At 36.0% G+C, this 16,582-nt stretch overlaps 1 protein-coding gene across 3 annotated transcripts; it reads left to right on the top strand.

Annotated features, from left to right (window-relative positions):
• The first annotated feature begins 768 nt into the window (after positions 1 to 768).
• Positions 769 to 15,277, top strand: LOC128188381 (neuralized-like protein 4). 3 transcript variants are annotated; one of them, XM_052859393.1, is made up of 24 exons: positions 769 to 973; positions 1,220 to 1,403; positions 1,650 to 1,829; positions 2,112 to 2,389; positions 2,586 to 2,697; positions 2,976 to 3,079; positions 3,725 to 3,983; positions 4,097 to 4,187; positions 4,589 to 4,856; positions 5,128 to 5,290; positions 5,624 to 5,942; positions 6,188 to 6,357; positions 8,773 to 8,898; positions 9,308 to 9,447; positions 9,781 to 9,993; positions 10,256 to 10,651; positions 10,917 to 11,075; positions 11,433 to 11,612; positions 11,876 to 11,966; positions 12,119 to 12,229; positions 12,477 to 12,615; positions 12,993 to 13,108; positions 13,348 to 13,495; positions 13,718 to 15,277. In XM_052859393.1, exons 1-24 carry the CDS (start codon positions 809 to 811, stop codon positions 13,926 to 13,928), a joined length of 4,323 nt encoding a protein of 1,440 aa, XP_052715353.1. In that variant the 5' UTR covers positions 769 to 808; the 3' UTR covers positions 13,929 to 15,277. The 3 variants fall into 3 exon arrangements, with proteins under 3 accessions (XP_052715353.1, XP_052715354.1, XP_052715355.1); XM_052859394.1 differs by having other exon boundaries at positions 4,100 to 4,187; XM_052859395.1 differs by having other exon boundaries at positions 2,991 to 3,079.
• Positions 15,278 to 16,582: the final 1,305 nt, after the last annotated feature.

The raw sequence follows: 16,582 nt of genomic DNA on the forward strand, positions 1-16,582 counted from the left end.
TATGCTGTAGATGTATTTATTTTTATATCAGCAATTCAAGTGTATTTTCAAGAAGATTATATTGGAAATTGCATACTCTAGTATTTTGCAGGAATGCCTGGTAAGGTACCCTAATTTTTTGCAAGTAAACTTGTCAAAGTAGTAGTAAACCATTAACAACTTCCTGAAAAAAAGTTATCTAAAATTGAGGAACGTGTCGTCTGACCTTAATTAACACATATATCGAGTAAATAACATTACATAACATTTTCTGTATTCCATTCCGTTCCGTTTTCCGTTCCGCGTTTTAGCTTTTTTTTTTTGCTTGTCAAAATTTCTGAAGAATAGTCCCCCCCCCCCCCCCCCCACACACACTTTGAATTTGCTTCCGACGCCACTTATTAATAATACTACCACCAGGTAAGATGTATATTTTACATGTTGCAAATATTTTCTATAGTTTAGCTTGTTGGTAAATCAACGTTATTTACTCTCTTTAATTATCGCGAAATTCCTCCTTACTGTGATGCCAACAAGCTAAACTATAGATGTAAAATGTACATTTTACCTGGTGATAATACTGTTATTTATGTCTCTGCTTTAAATTTAATACTGATTGACTGCCTCATTTCCTTTATTGAAAAGGGAGCCATGACATTCATCCATGAAAGAGGACTTAAAAAGTTCTGATTTCTTTCATAGCTATAAAAAATTCTTATTCGTGGACAATGTCCAAAATTCCAAGACCACGAAATAAATTTTCCCGTTTTTATCCGGACACCAATTTTGTTAGAATCGAAGGAAAACATCACCCCCATGGCCGATTGCGATGGCTCTGAAGTTCCACAACCGTGTTGGAACGCTTGTCACTCTTAGTAACAACAATTGCACGGCCCAGAGAAACCATCCCACGCAGGAATTCAACAATGGGGTAGTAATGAGTGCGGAACCACTCCAGGACAATGTTCCTTTCGAAGTTCGAATAGACCGAAAGGCAGGCATTATCATTTTAATTTTTAGCATAATTTGGCCCATAACGTCTTCAGTGTTTTAAATTTTACTCATTGTGTCATAAAGAAAATAAAAAGAACTCTAGTTAATGACATACAGGCTGGTAGATTAACATATTATCGAAGTTATCGAATATGTAATTAGGTAGTTCGAATTTCCTCTTTAGAAATACACTAAAATTTACTTGAAATCTAAAACTTGTATTGTAAGTCTGTGTTCTGATCTGCAGGTAAACTCCTGGAGTGGTTCTATTGAGATAGGTGTCACAACATGTGACCCTAGCACTATGAAATTCCCTATCAGTGCCACAGGATTCAGAGAGGGAACATGGGTGATGTCTGGTAGCTCCATATTGAGGGATGGACACTCTGTCATTGAGGAATATGGGGCAGATCTTGATCAACTTAATGAAGGTATTGTTTCATGCACAGTTGCCTGCATAATTTGATAGTAGATTGAGCTGTATGGACCTTGGATATCACAGCTGGGTTACTCAGCGGTATAGAATTGCAGGGATCCTGGGTTTGATTCTTTGTCCAGTTTGTATTTTCATTGCATACATTATTGTTCCAAAGCAAATGAGAAAGGGGTAATCATAAATGTAAGAGATTTAATGACAGGGGCATTTTATGTTGTAAATAGTCAGTTTTTTTTATAAGGTGAAAAGGTTGGTGTGATGCGTACAACAGATGGGACTCTCCATTTTCTGGTGAATGGGGTAGACCAAGGCCCAGCAGCTAATGGCATTGCAGCAAAAGTATACGCAGTCATAGATATGTACGGAAAATGTGCCCAAGTTACCATTGTTGACAATGCACCTGGAACCAACCAGGAAAATGGTATGTATATTGTTCACTCATTTTCAAATAACTTATTTTTTTTAATCTTAGTGAATCAGTAAATTTTTGTGTTTAAGACCATCCTAAAGCTTAGCAGAATTACATATTTTGATATGAAATATATTTCAGGATATATTTATTCTAAACTAATTTCTGACCTTGTCCATGGGTTCTCTCAGCAAAAATTTAATACACTTCGTTTTGTTCTTAAAGAATTGAGTTTTCTTTTCATAAAAACTACATTTGTAATTTTTGAATCTGTCTTCTGTGTTTTTATTGCAGATGGAATTTCCAATGATGTTGCTAGTCAGCTTGCAAATGAGTTCCTTACTCAACTGTCCAATCAAATAGTAAATGATTTGACAAGAAATGTAGAGGCCCTGGGAATAGACACTGTAGCTCCCAGTTCCAATGAGCGTCTGACATTCCATGAGCGCTGTGGAAGTCTCGTCAAACTCAGTAACAGCCGTCGAACGGCTGAGAGACGCCATCCACTGGATGAATTCAATAATGGAGTAGTAATGACCAATCGACCTTTGAAAAATGATGAGTTATTTGAGGTATCCATTGAGTTGGATATTAGTACTGAATCATATACCTGTAAAACCTTAAATCTAATAAAAATTAAATGCTGCAAATAATTGGGTGTATAATGTATCTGTGTTAATAACTATAGTCATGAAGTAAAATTATACATGTCCTTCATAATTTGCAACAAGGGAATAAAGGGACACTTTTTTGTTGATTTTTTTTCAGATTCGCTTGGATGTATTGGTTGACAAATGGTCAGGATCCATAGAGGTAGGAATTACTACCCACAATCCCTCTGTGTTAGACTTTCCTGCCACCATGACTAACATGAGATCAGGTAAATCTTTAAGAGGTTAATATGTTTAAAAATTATGAACATGGAAAAAAAAATCTCATATACTCATAATTAGAAAAAGAAGGAAAAACTAGTGATTAGATGCTATTCATGTTGTTCTTTTAAACCATTCTAGAGGTTTTTGTATGTAAATGTACAAACTATATGTATGCATTTGCTACAGACCTTATAAAGTGGACTCTTCACAAGATATTAGACATTTGATCTACTGTTGAATGCATCATTGTGATGAGCTGAGCTCATCATTACTTAGTCTGTAGACCTGGATGTTGTAGGTACCATAATGATGAGTGGGTGCGGAATTCTGACCAATGGCAAGGGAACCAGGCGGGAGTATGGTGTCTACAACCTGGACGAGCTAACAGTGCGACAAAATATCAGCAACCACCATAAGATTTCATACATCAGACAACATATCATCAACCTTCATAAGATTACATACATTGACAATATATCAGCATCCACCATAAGATTATATACATCAGACAATATATCAGCAACCACCATAAGATTACATACATTGACAATATATCAGCAACCACCATAAGATTACATACATCAGACAATATATCAGCAACCACCATAAGATTACATACATTGACAATATATCAGCATCCACCATAAGATTATATACATCAGACAATATATCAGCAACCACCATAAGATTACATACATTGACAATATATCAGCAACCACCATAAGATTACATACATCAGACAATATATCAGCAACCACCATAAGATTACATACATTGACAATATATCAGCAACCACCATAAGATTACATACATCAGTACTATGTTAATGTCTTAAAAGGCCAAAGATGAGAGTCTGTGTTCCTGTATTCCCATAAGATAAATTAAGTTGAAAAGTAATTCTCTTTATTGTCAAAGAACAAATGCCCAATGTTTTTAGGTGATTGACATTTTGCACAATGTGAGGTGATTGTTTTAATCCTCAATAAGAATTCAAAAAGTTTAGAGCTACAGGACCTTTTTTTTTTGCAACAGGAAGGTGATCGTATAGGACTGATCAGGAAATCCAATGGACATCTCCACTACTATATCAATGGGGAGGACCAGGGTGTGGCCTCCAATGAGACCCCTCCCACTATCTGGGGGGTGGTGGACCTGTACGGTATGGCAGTCAAAGTGAGCATACTGGACCGCAATGACCCCAACTACCCTAACAACATATCATCCCCAGCCCAGAGGGCGCGCAACATATTCAGACAGTACCCAGACATGTACGATGAGATCTCTTCTGAAGGTACATATCACTTACTTACATAAGATGTTTAAAACAACTGCTTTATGTAGTCTGAGTAATTACTTTGTTACTATTTGTAAGAGAACACTAAGTGCATGTGTTGATTCTGATAGAAGCTGAGCCAGTGGAGAGGCTGCTGTTTCATACTAGATGTGGGTCACACGCAGCGGTCATCAACAACCAAAGGACAGCGCACAGACCAAAGTCTGTAACTCCCTCCTCTCTGTTCACACCTTGCAATTATTACTGCCCACTGATCTCAATTAACATTAGGCAAAAAAAGATAATGAATAGATTCATTGACACTGCTGCATTAGGTCAAATTTTTCCACGTCGATAATGTTTATTGCCATATTGGAAAGAGAAATAATTTATGAAAATTTAGTAATTCCCCTTGGCATATCTTGAAATGAAAATAAAATACCTGCCTGCCATGTTATTTTTCTAAAGCTTTGGCCAGAGAAGAAAACATTGCTTATTTTGGCCTAAATCATCATGGTTTTACACCACATACATGTACACAATAATAATTCATGTAATGATTTTCTTACTGCAGATCTGATGTTCTGTCATATTTTCTTTCAATATGTAGTTTGATTTTGCAGTGCCCTTGATGATTTCAACTATGGGGTAGTCCTTACTAATCGCACACTCAGGCCGGAGGAATTGTTTGAAGTTCATATTGATAAGATGGTGGACAAGTGGGCAGGGTCCATTGAGATCGGGGTGACTCTCCATTCACCAAATGACCTTGACTTCCCTTCCACAATGACTAACATGAGGTCGGGGACGTGGATGATGACTGGGACGGGGGTTATGCATAACGGGACGACTGTGATTGACATGTATGGCCAAAATCTGGACAGGTTAAAGGTATGGGGGTATCCCATTGTTTGAATTGATGACTGTTTTTGATTGAGTAATGCAATTCTATGATCACCAGGTTTTATGAATTGTTTCAAAAGCAAAAAACTAAAGTTGATTGATGCTGATTGATTGATGCTTGTTCTTGTTGTCATTGATTGCATTCTTGTCATTTGATATTGAAAAAAAGTAACCAGATTTTTCACTAAACAAATAAGTAACATGTACATTGAAAAATTTGCCTTGTAATATGTATTGCTATTTATTCTGTATTTAACAGGCAGGAGACAGAGTTGGAGTGAAGAGACGAGGGGATGGCACGCTCCACTTTTATGTGAATGGGATTGATCAAGGGCAGGGGGCAACAGGTGTCCCTCCCAATGTGTATGGGGTCATTGACCTTTATGGTCAGGCAGCACAGACCACCATTGTTGACCATACAGGTAAATATATTGAGGACCCTTTGTTGAAATGTATACACCCTAATCTAATCAGCTTGTCAGTTTTGAAAATCTGATGATTTTGTTTTATTATAAAACAGGTGTTTTTATTTATACATGTACATGTATATACATGTAATTATAAATGTTAGCTTGTTATTAAGTTAAATTGTACCTCACTCTTGTGTAATGCCTTGAATGGAAAGAGTGCAGCATTTGAAATATTATGAATATTCAGACAATTTAAGCCTGTATTGCCCTGTAAGAAACAAGTGAAGTTAGAGGACTTCTTAATAAGAAGTGACATGAGCAGAATGAGGTTGTGTCCTGTTTTAGATCCCCTATCTCCGGATGCTGACTCCAGTAATATAAGCGACACAGAGGAACTCCGTTTCCATCACATTCATGGTCAGAATTCCACCATCGCTAACAATGGTCGCACCTGTCTAAGGCCCAATGCCACAGGCGAGTTTAACGATGCAATAATAATGAGCAGTCGTCCCCTGAAAGATAACGAGCTGTTTGAAGTTATCATTGAGAAGATGGTGGATCGCTGGTCTGGGTCACTGGAGGCAGGGGTGACCCTAATCAAACCAGAGGAGCTGGAGTTTCCCAACACGATGACAGACATAGCATACGATACTTGGATGCTTAGGTAGGCAGCTTGAACAGGACATATATAGGAAATAACAATCTTATCATCCATGGCTTATCCATTATGTTACTTTTGAAGATTTCTAGAGTCTATGATTCTTAAAAAGAAAACTATGAATCAGATGTATAAAATTTTAAACAATATGCATATAAAAATGTTTAAATATTTTGAAAGAAGAATGAAGCGTGAGATACTTTGGATGATTGATTTTGAAGACAATATTTTTGGGGTGTTGATTTTGCCAGTGGGGCAGCCATCATGCAGGATGGGTCTACTATCAGAAATGGGTACCCCCTCGACCTTGATGCTGTTACTGTGGGTTGTAGGATCGGGATCATGCGGTGCTCTGATGGCACTCTACATTATTTCTTGAACGGGGCTGACCAGGGAGCGGCCTGCTCAGATGTTCCACATGGTGTGTTATATCTCATAAACAGTATATGCCCATTCTAGATCATAATGCATTGTTTACATAGTTATTTTTTCTGTTAAAGTTTGTCAAATCAAGCTTGAAAAAGATTTTTCCTCTTTAAAATTTGCCCTAACAAGGAAATGTTTATACAATAAATGAACTTATAAATGATGTTCAGACTTCTGAAGCACATCTAACTCAGTGTCCTCAATTTTATGTACATTACAATGATGTTAAAGAGCATTAAGTAAAAGGAATTAGATGCTGATTCCTGTGCACGTGGAACATACACTGTACCATGGAAGAGTTAAATTTGTTTTACCTACTTTGATATCATTTTTAACATTTTTTTTAGCTCACCTGAGCTGAAAGCTCAAGTGAGCTTTTCTGATCACATTTTGTCGTCTTGTCTGTCCGTCCGTAAACTTTTCACATTTTCAACATCTTCTCAAGAACTACTGGGCCAATTTCAACCAAACTTGGCAGAAATCATCCTTAGGCAAAGGGGATTCAAAGTTGTGAAAATTAAAGCCACACCCTTTTTCAGGGGGAGATAATTAGAAATTATTGAAAAATTTTGAGAAATTTTCAAAATTCTTCTTCTCAAGAACCATAAAGCCAGGAAAGCTGAAACTTGTATGGAAGTATCCTCAGGTAGTGTAGATTCAAAGTTGTGAAAATCATGACCCCAGGGGGTAGGGTGGGGCACAATGGAGGGTCGAAGTTTTATCCTTGCTAGGATATCATGAATTTTGTACAAAATTTGAATTAAAAACACCATTTACATTATTTCTTGGAGTAATTGATTGTATTAGAAAAGTACATTTGAATTATGACTATGGTAATATTCAAAGAAGTCAACCTTATTTCCCAAAATTCTTACAATTGATTACAAAAAGCAAACAAGGTGGTAGAGATTTCTATGATGTTTTTATTAATCAGAAGTACAGAAAGCCAAAAAGTGAAATCAAATGGGAAAATATTTTAAACTTAAATGTTGACAATTCTTGGTGGAAAAAACAAAATATTTTGTTTTTTAAAATAACAAATGATATACAATTAAGGTGGTTCAATTATAGAATTATACATAGAATCTTAGCAACGAATACATTCTTATGTAAAATTGGCATTACCAGTACAAATTTATGTAGTTTTTGTAAGATACATCCAGAAACACTGTGTCATCTTTTCTGGGAATGTGAATTTGTTGAAAATATTTGGGAAAATGCATTGATTTGGTTCAAAGAACAGTTTGGAATAGATATATCTCTAAACAAAGTTGATGTTATGTTAGGAAAATACTACAAGTATTACAATATATTTAATTTAATAATATGCATAATTAAAAAACATATTTATAGAAGTAGGAGCAAGAGTTGTAAACCCTCATTTGAAAGGGTCAAAGAGGAAATTGTTTACTACTTTCACTGTGAGAAACATATTTATAAAAAAAAATGGTGACATGGAAAGTTTTAATAAGCGATGGAACCTGATAATGTTTTAAGAAAAAGGATAACTATTTTTTATGCAGTTACAGATGATGTAATACAATTATCTATTGCAAAAGCAAGATTAACATAAAATTATAGTTGTCTACATATTTTCATACGCATGTGTTTGGATGAATATGTATAAATGTTAAAGAGAAAAACCTCTCACAAAAGTGTACAAGTTTATATATTTATATGTAACTGTATGTAACTTAGTACTTGGTGATCCCAGGGCCCCAACCCTGGCACCAAATATATTGCTTTATATTAAGTGATGGGACAATATAAGGTTAAAAGAAAAAAAGAAAAAAAAAAAGTTTTACGTAGGAATCTATTGAGTAAATGTTTAAAAATCTTCTTCTCAGAAACTAATCAGCCAGGAAAGCTAAAACTTGTGTGGAAGTATCCTCAGGTAGTGTAGATTCAAAGTTGTGAAAATCATGACCCCTGGGGGTAGGGTGGGGCACAATTGAGGGTCGAAGTTTTACATAGGAATATATAGAGTAAATCTTTAAAAATCTTCTTCTCAGAAACTAATCAGCCAGGAAAGCTAAAACTTGTGTGGAAGTATCCTCAGGTAGTGTAGATTCTTAAGACTTTGGTTCCAGGACAATTCTTCGGCCTCACAAGAAGGTTCAGAGTTTGATGTAGCTTTATATTCCATATATAAACAATCGGTAAGGATCTTTTTGAGAACTGCAATACTCAACATGTGATATGACTATGAAATCATCCTGTTGGAAAAGGGACTTATGATTATAAACATAAGAATATCCAAGGGGAAAATGGATTTGATATATACAGGATCTACATGTATTATTGTACATTGTCCAGATAGTTTGTATTATGACTCCATTAAGCTGATTTTATCATACCTATTATTCTTCAGGTGAGCGATGTGGCCCATGAGCCTCTTGTTTAATTTCAGGTATATTTGCTGTGATTGACCTATATGGACAGTGTGCTCAGGTGTCTATTACCAGTGGATCAGGTGTTTACCAAGACAACAACCTCCCACAGTCTGATCAGGCCATTATGTCACCCTCCTCATCAGGTAAATAAACAAGTCATAATGTCACCTTACTCATCAGGTAAATAAACAAGCTATAATATCATCATTCCCATCAGGTAAATAAACAAGTCATTATGTAACCTTCCTCATCAGGTAAATAAACAAATCACAATGTAACCCCCCTCATCAGGTAAATAAACTAGTCATAATGTCACCCTCCTCATCAGGTAAATAAAAAAGTCATAATGTCAATGTCCTCATCAGGTAAATAAACAAGTCATAATGTCACCCTCCTCATCAGGTAAATAAACAAGTCATAATGTCACCCTCCTCATCAGGTAAATAAACAAGTCATAATGTCACCCTCCTCATCAGGTAAATAAACATCTTTAAAAAGAGTAATTATCCCTGCAAATGCAAGTAATTTACTCAAACATTCCTCTTGTTACAGATGTTTCTCACCGCTTTAGTTTGTGTTGTGGTAAATGTATAACAATAAAAAACAACAGCTGTACCACGGTACGTTCCACTGGGTACAACAACGCCATCGTGTTCAGCTCCGATCCACTCAAGAGGGACGAGATATTTGAGGTGAGGAATTGAATGTGAAAGCATCTTCATCCAATTTAATAAGATATGGAAACAGTGTTTTTTCCCCCCATTTTATACTTGTTAATGAATAAGTAATGCTATAAATTTTAAAATCACTTTTTGAAGTATTTTTAAGAATGAATGAGTTAAGAAGAGTAACTGGTGATTTTGCCCCTATAGAGACTAGCCCTCGTGTCTTTGTTGCATATACTCATTATAGAATGATGTTCTCTAATAGTATAAATGTTACATATCCTACACTCTAAATAAATAGGTTTACAGTACCTTACAGTGGTGTAAAACTGTAAACATGTCTTCTTCCTTTTTTAACAGATAAGAATTGATCAGGTGTGCCGAGTATGGTCTGGGTCACTACACATTGGTCTGACCACTCTAGCGATCTCTGATACAACCTCTTCCTCAATCATCCCAGCGTCTGCCCTTGAACTGACCTCCAAACTGACGTGGTTAATCACAGGGTCAGAGGTCAGGAAGAATGGTTTTGTCATCAAGGAGAACTATGCACCAGCTCTTGAGAGATTAGAGGTGAGGTCAAGAGATCATGCATTTCTATGCAATGATTGTTGGTAAATACATGAACATAAGAATGTACATGTACCAGTAAATATTTTTGAATTTCTTCATGCATTTACATGTACAAAGATGGTACCTGTAGTTTGAGAACTGAGAGAAAACTTCTAGAAAATAAAACAGTGATCGGATGATCAGAAAATGAATTTGATAGGTTTTGCAGAATAAAGTAATCTGGTTTGTAATTGCTATATTTTTGGTGGGATTCTTTAAACAGGTTGGTAATTTTGTGGGCATCCGCCGCGTCTCAGATGGAACTCTTCATCTGTACATTAATGGTGAGGACATGGGCGTGGCAGCCTCTAACATCCCTAAGAACGTGTTTGTGGTGATCGACCTTTATGGTCCAGTGGAGATGATCACCATCACCAGCAGTTGCTCTTGGGACGCCTCTTTAATGGCCAGCCAGCAGTCTCAGTCCATTACCTCAGAACTCGCCGAGGCAGCGGAGTTTGATGCGGATGAGGAATACCCCAATACTATTGGGTTCCACACGAACCATGGCAAGAATATAATGATCAGTAATGGAGGCCTGACAGCTGACAGAACAGAGAGTTACAACCAGGGAATTATTGTTACTAGCCAGCCACTGCGCAAGAAACACATGTTTCAGGTAGTCATCTTCAGTGCTCTCTCTTGATTGGTGCAATGTACTTTATCTTTCAAGACATAATTCTTGAATTTGTGAAATGTACTGGTACATAAAATTGAGAGTTCTGTTATAGTAATGTTAAGAAAATTTGGTTCGCAAAATGTCTCCTATGGAAGCTTTAGGGCAGTATTTGGTGTGAGAGAAAATTGTTATTATTTAATATGAACATGATACACTTGGTATATAACAGGTATCATACAATTTGAAAGTTTTTTACCTGTATCAGGTGCGGATTGAACACCTGAACACCCGCTGGAGTTTCTCACTGATGATCGGTGTATTGGGATTCCCCCCTGATAAATACACCTTTCCTGTGTCTTCCATGTCCATCAAAAAGTCCTGTATCATGATTCAGGGGAATGCAGTGTACAGCTCAGGGTGTAAGGTAGGGGCTCTCTAGATATACATTATTACGTGCAGTGCATATCTACACACAGACTCTTTGATTATCATTTGATGATTTGATGATTTTTTAGGCATATTCATGTAAAGTGATTTGCATGTGTACCAGGCTACATCTATTTTTTTCCCTTAACAAGGACAGATCCACAGCGAATACCACAAGTTTTTGTCTTATAGTCTCTATGTAATGTTTAATATTAAGATGAAAAAGAACTTTTTGAGTTTTGTAATATAAAACATGTTTAATGTGCTGATATAGTTGTGTAGATACATGCTACAAACATGTATTAACAGATGATTGAAGACTGACTTAAATCGCATTGAAATTCATTTTACACAGATTAAAGAAAATTATGGTCCAAATCTGGATGAGCTACAGATTGGTCATGTGATAGGGATAATGGTGGATGAGGAGAGTAACCTGCGACTGTTTTTTAACGGGGTGGATCAAGGCGTGGCGGCGCGGGATGTCCCAGGCTCCTGTTACGGTCTGGTGGATCTCTATGGGATTTGTGACAAGGTAGGCAGACAGGAGAATTGGGTGGGGGATCAGATGGGAATATTTATTGTTGCTTGTTGTGTGTATCATTTTATTTTTTTTTCAAAATTATCAAACTAAGATCTGCAAATTAAATAATTGTAAACAGCCTTCTGCATAATGAAAGAGCTAAAGTAAGTGTTGTGTTTAGAAGAATATTTCTACCTGCAAACCAGTCTAAAGGACTATTGTCATTTGTAACTAGATTTTCTGTTCGTTTGATTGTGTCTCTGTTGATCTGTCAGGTGACAGTGGTCCCTAACGAAGGAAGTGGGGAATCCCCTGAGCCTCATCACAAAGACAAAGAGAAGGCAGAGAAAGAAAATATGGAAGAAGGTGGGTAATTGCTCCCTGACATACAAGCAGACCACACAACCTGATACATGTAGTTGATATTGGCATTACAGTACATGTAAACTTTATTGAAGCAGCCCAATCTTCTTTTTAATTGTTGAAATAATTTCCTAGGATACTTTTTCTGTTAACAGTGCTTAAGGAAAAGCAGAGTCTGAGTGAGTCCATTTTAGGGAGTGTTGTGATTCGGCCATGCGAGTACGCCAAAACTTGCTCCAAAGTTCGCAGTCTGATGGGTATCCCGGGTAAGTCAACAGAGCATAAAAGTTACATTGTATAACCATAATTATCATATTAGAAATTTTTTTTGTAAACTGGAAATTTTCTCCTTGAATATAATACCGGTAATAATTAAAATAATTACAATTTATAAACTTTTTGATATTTTTGTTGAGTAAAATAACTACTTTTTAGGGTTTTATGGTGCAGAGAATTGAAATTATTGTTGACTACCTGACCTCTTCAAATTACATGCTTCATTCTTAACTGCAGATGGATTCTTCCTGGAACAACAAATGACATGTTATTGTGAATCTTGCCATAAACTTAGATCGGAGGATTTGTATCTCAGGAGAGGGGAACCCCCTAGGGAGTACTCGGTACCCCTGGGATGGTGCCGATACATTCTCAAGTAAGTTATTCCTTTCATACAACTTAGAAGGGCCCAGTTCCCACTAAACAAAATAAATTAATCCTTAGTTTCGAAAGCCAATATTAAAAATATAACGTGGGAAACAGGTATTTTATTTTTAATTACATATGTACATGTACATTGTGAGATTTGCAGAGGGGAATAACTCATTTTTAGGCGATGCCTGTTGAGAAACTAAAATATTTTTTTTGCCCAGCCTTAGTGACACCCTAATAATGAATTTTGATACCAAGTTTCAAGTGCAGGTCAAAATCATTATTTTTTTATTGGGCTTGTAAACATCTAGGAACCATTTACCAGTTCTTAAAACTGTCTGATATTTCACTTCTCCCCCTGGGATTTTTCTTTCCTTGCAGACAGCGTCAGAAAGCATCATCATTTGTAGCATCGGACAAATGGCATGTGGCATATTATGGAACGCAGCTGGAGGTCCTTAGAAAAATTCTAGACACTGGAGATATACATGCATGTAGTAAGTGTTTGGAAGAGGTGATTACATAAATAGGCAACAAATGTTACACCATCAGATCACATTTATATATTTTGACAAAATCATGAACATGCATAAAAAACATAACTTGTGCTTAAAACTCAGATATTTAAAGATACTGCCAAGTTTGACTAATTTCAGAAAATGTTTGGGAGTGCAAACTAGCTTAGAACAAAGACAAGTGGCGAACGTGTAAAACCATATATGCTTTTGTTGTCAAGGTGACCAGATGGGAGGAGGAAGCATTCTGCTGCCACAGTCCATAGCATTCACCGAGAAATCCCGCCCAGACAGCTCTAGTCTCAAACAAATCATCATGTCTCCCACTATACGATACATAGGATGTAACGAGTTCTCGCCCAAATTCAAGTAAGTCACAAAATTATTATTTCTCCAATGATACAAAACATTAGATGTAATACACCCTCACAGCAATCAAGTTTAAGTTAGATGTACATATGTATATATACTTTAATCCCCCCTAATAAGGCAATGTAAAGTCACAGGATCATTATGGTCTTCAGCAACATTCCACCTTTACAACATTCCTTTATATCGTATATGTCTGATAATTGCTTCTCTTTATTACAGACTTCTAGATCCAAGAACAAAAAAGACATTCCATGTTCGAGTGGCATTTCAGGTCTGGCTAAAACCAGGCTCGTATAAAACAGGTCCCCAGAGTCTGGGTCTCACCGATCAGATTGATCCACAGTTCCCCAACAGTGAACTGGAGTGGTCCACCAAGGAGCATGGGTCCGTTCTCTTACATGGACTGCTTATAAAGATAGAAAACTTGTAGCAGAAAACAGTTCTAAGACAGTTTATTTAATTAGGATTGCGGTCTAAGTGTTACAGGAAACAAAATTGGAGGGTGAAAGTTACAAGAACTTCTTAGCACTATTTAAAGAGCCTACAGTCCATCAGGAGGACACTGATTGAATAGATATATATTACTAGTCTTCTCAAAAAATGAGAAAAAGACAAAAATGTTATCTGAGGAGAATGTAGCAATGGACTACAAAAAAATCCAGTTGAATGATGTTTGTGTGTGATTGTAATTTTGAATTTGCTAAATCAAAGTATTTTGCCATTAAGCACACTATGTAGTTGGATCTATTGTTTGATCAAGAGTTTTACGTAATCATGCATCAAAGTAATTAACTTTCATCCATACGGACACATATCTGTACCTGAATCAACCTACAGCTCATATGACTTGCTCACCATATGTATTGATGTGTGTTCACTGACCACCTATTACAAAGGTTACAAAAAACAGCAACTGAAACCACGGCTACATTCAAGTGAATCAGGAATTCCTGAACTTTTTAAAATATTGTTAGTGGTTTTGTTTCTGTTTTATTTTTTAATGAAGATTTTGATACATGTAGAACAGATTTTACATTCAGAAAGATAGCTTTACTTGCATGAATTGTAAGTAGAAAACAGAATGATGAAAAAATTTACAAATCAGAATATTCAATAATCTTTGTTGTTTTATAAGATTTTGTATTGGTGTCAGTGTGTTAACATAAAAACCTTTTTGTTGTACTGAAGTTGTAAACAAAGTCCGAGTGACACGGTAGACTGTCAGAAGTATGTGATGGTGAGTCATTATTTATTACAGCATACTTGATGGTTTGTAACTTTACCAGTCATTCTTGGTGGTTGATTGCTTTATGGTAAGTAAGCAGCATTGCGATTTATCAGTTAGAGGTCATGTATGTATAAGACTGGCATTTTGAGAATGGCTAATAAGTTGATCTGTAAAGTATTATTGTCAGGTATTTAAAACCAATGAAATCAGTCTAAAACATATTTTAGATGTGTTTGTATGAATTTTAATATACTGTACATGTATATTTATGTGTCTTACTGTGTATGTATTTGTTTAATATATAAATAATAACTCCATAGGAGTGTTTTGACAATTTGAGGCTAACTGCCTTTGACACAATTTTAGCCATTACAATAATGTTTTTTGTTTTCAAAAAAGAATTTTCAATAGTAGATTTGTTTACAATATTAATATTAATAGAATGCAGATGTTTTTCAATTTTTTAATTTATTATGTTTGTTACTGATCTCACCTTCTCCATATCTGTTTTGTGTATAATACCGCAAAATAAAAGAGGGCGATAAATTTTAGGGAGTTATTTGCTCTTTTATTGAGAGAGAGAGAGAGAGAGAGACCCCCTCGGTCATTCTTCCTATTGAATTGACTAGTAACCCTAGGGTTATGTTGATGCGTACGCAGAGGCTAGACTCTATTATGAATGCAAATAATACGACAAATGTTGCTCTAGTGTTTTAAATGGCTAATAACTTTCTATTGTTTTTTTAAGCCAGCTGATCCAAGTCTTAATTATGTTTGGATGTAAAATTTACATAGTTGTATTTTTTTTTTTTTAGATAATATTACCATTCATAAAGTATATCTCTTTTGCAAGAAAAAAATTCTCCTGCAATTCCGTTGTAAAATTTCCCTGCCATTCATAACTAATAAGATTCCCTTCCTCTTGCTAAGGAATTCCATTTACCACAGCCAACTGTCAGCTGCCAACTGCTCATGCGTACTGCCAACTGCTTACTGCATACTTCCAACTGCTTACTAACAATTGCTTTCCTTTCCTCTTGATTGGGATAAGGGCATGTGCAGACATTTATTTGAGGATGAAGGGATTGATAGATAGCTATTTCAAAAAAAGTGTATACAAAGAACGGGAGACTATGGAATTCCTTATACGGCTGCCAACTGCTTACTCGCTGCCAACTGCTTACTGCCAAATTCCTTCTTTCCTCTATATTGGGTTAAGCGCATATGCAGACATTTATTTAAGGATGGCGGGATTGATAGATTGATAGCGTTAATTTTATTTTGCACATATTAACAACCATCTGTCAGCCCTAATCACTGCATTCCATATCATCTTATTTTATCTTAAATCAAAACTAGCGAGCGAGCTTAGAGTGCAACGCCACTGCATGATCCTACTATTTATATTACCTGATCACGTGACCCGAAACCTATTCGAGTACGTATGAAACCCCACCACGCACATGATTTTAAAGGGGCATTGTCACGATTTTGGTCGAATTTTATTTTTCTGTTTTTATTAGTTGCAATGCTTTAGGAATGCATTTCTAATGTCAATGATCAGATGAAATTTGGGTGCCAGTCCTTGAGTTTTAAGCAAGATACAGGGCTTACAGTTCTTTGTCATGTAAACAATTAAGACTCGTGTCCTGTTTTTGTTTACATAGGTTAAATATGAAGTAGCGTTACTACTGGGCGTTGTACCAAGAATAACAATACTGATGGTTCGGATTTTCATATATATATATTCTGTGTTAAAATGAACAACCCTGAAATATACAATGAGAGTGTGCCTTATAATATGCACAACATGGTAATGATATAAACAATTTATACGATGTACATAATCATATGAG

This window comes from Crassostrea angulata, chromosome 6 (genome assembly GCF_025612915.1).
Source record: "Crassostrea angulata isolate pt1a10 chromosome 6, ASM2561291v2, whole genome shotgun sequence".
Taxonomy (NCBI): domain Eukaryota; kingdom Metazoa; phylum Mollusca; class Bivalvia; order Ostreida; family Ostreidae; genus Magallana; species Magallana angulata.

Bases quoted from the DNA above. Each gene is read 5' to 3' on its own strand.
- LOC128188381 (XM_052859393.1), top strand. From the start codon at position 809: ATGGCTCTGAAGTTCCACAACCGTGTTGGAACGCTTGTCACTCTTAGT. The intron at 2,390-2,585 runs GTATCCATTGAG...ATTTTTTTTCAG, and splicing joins AAAATGATGAGTTATTTGAG to ATTCGCTTGGATGTATTGGT. The intron at 13,109-13,347 runs GTAAGTGTTTGG...TTTGTTGTCAAG, and splicing joins TGGAGATATACATGCATGTA to GTGACCAGATGGGAGGAGGA.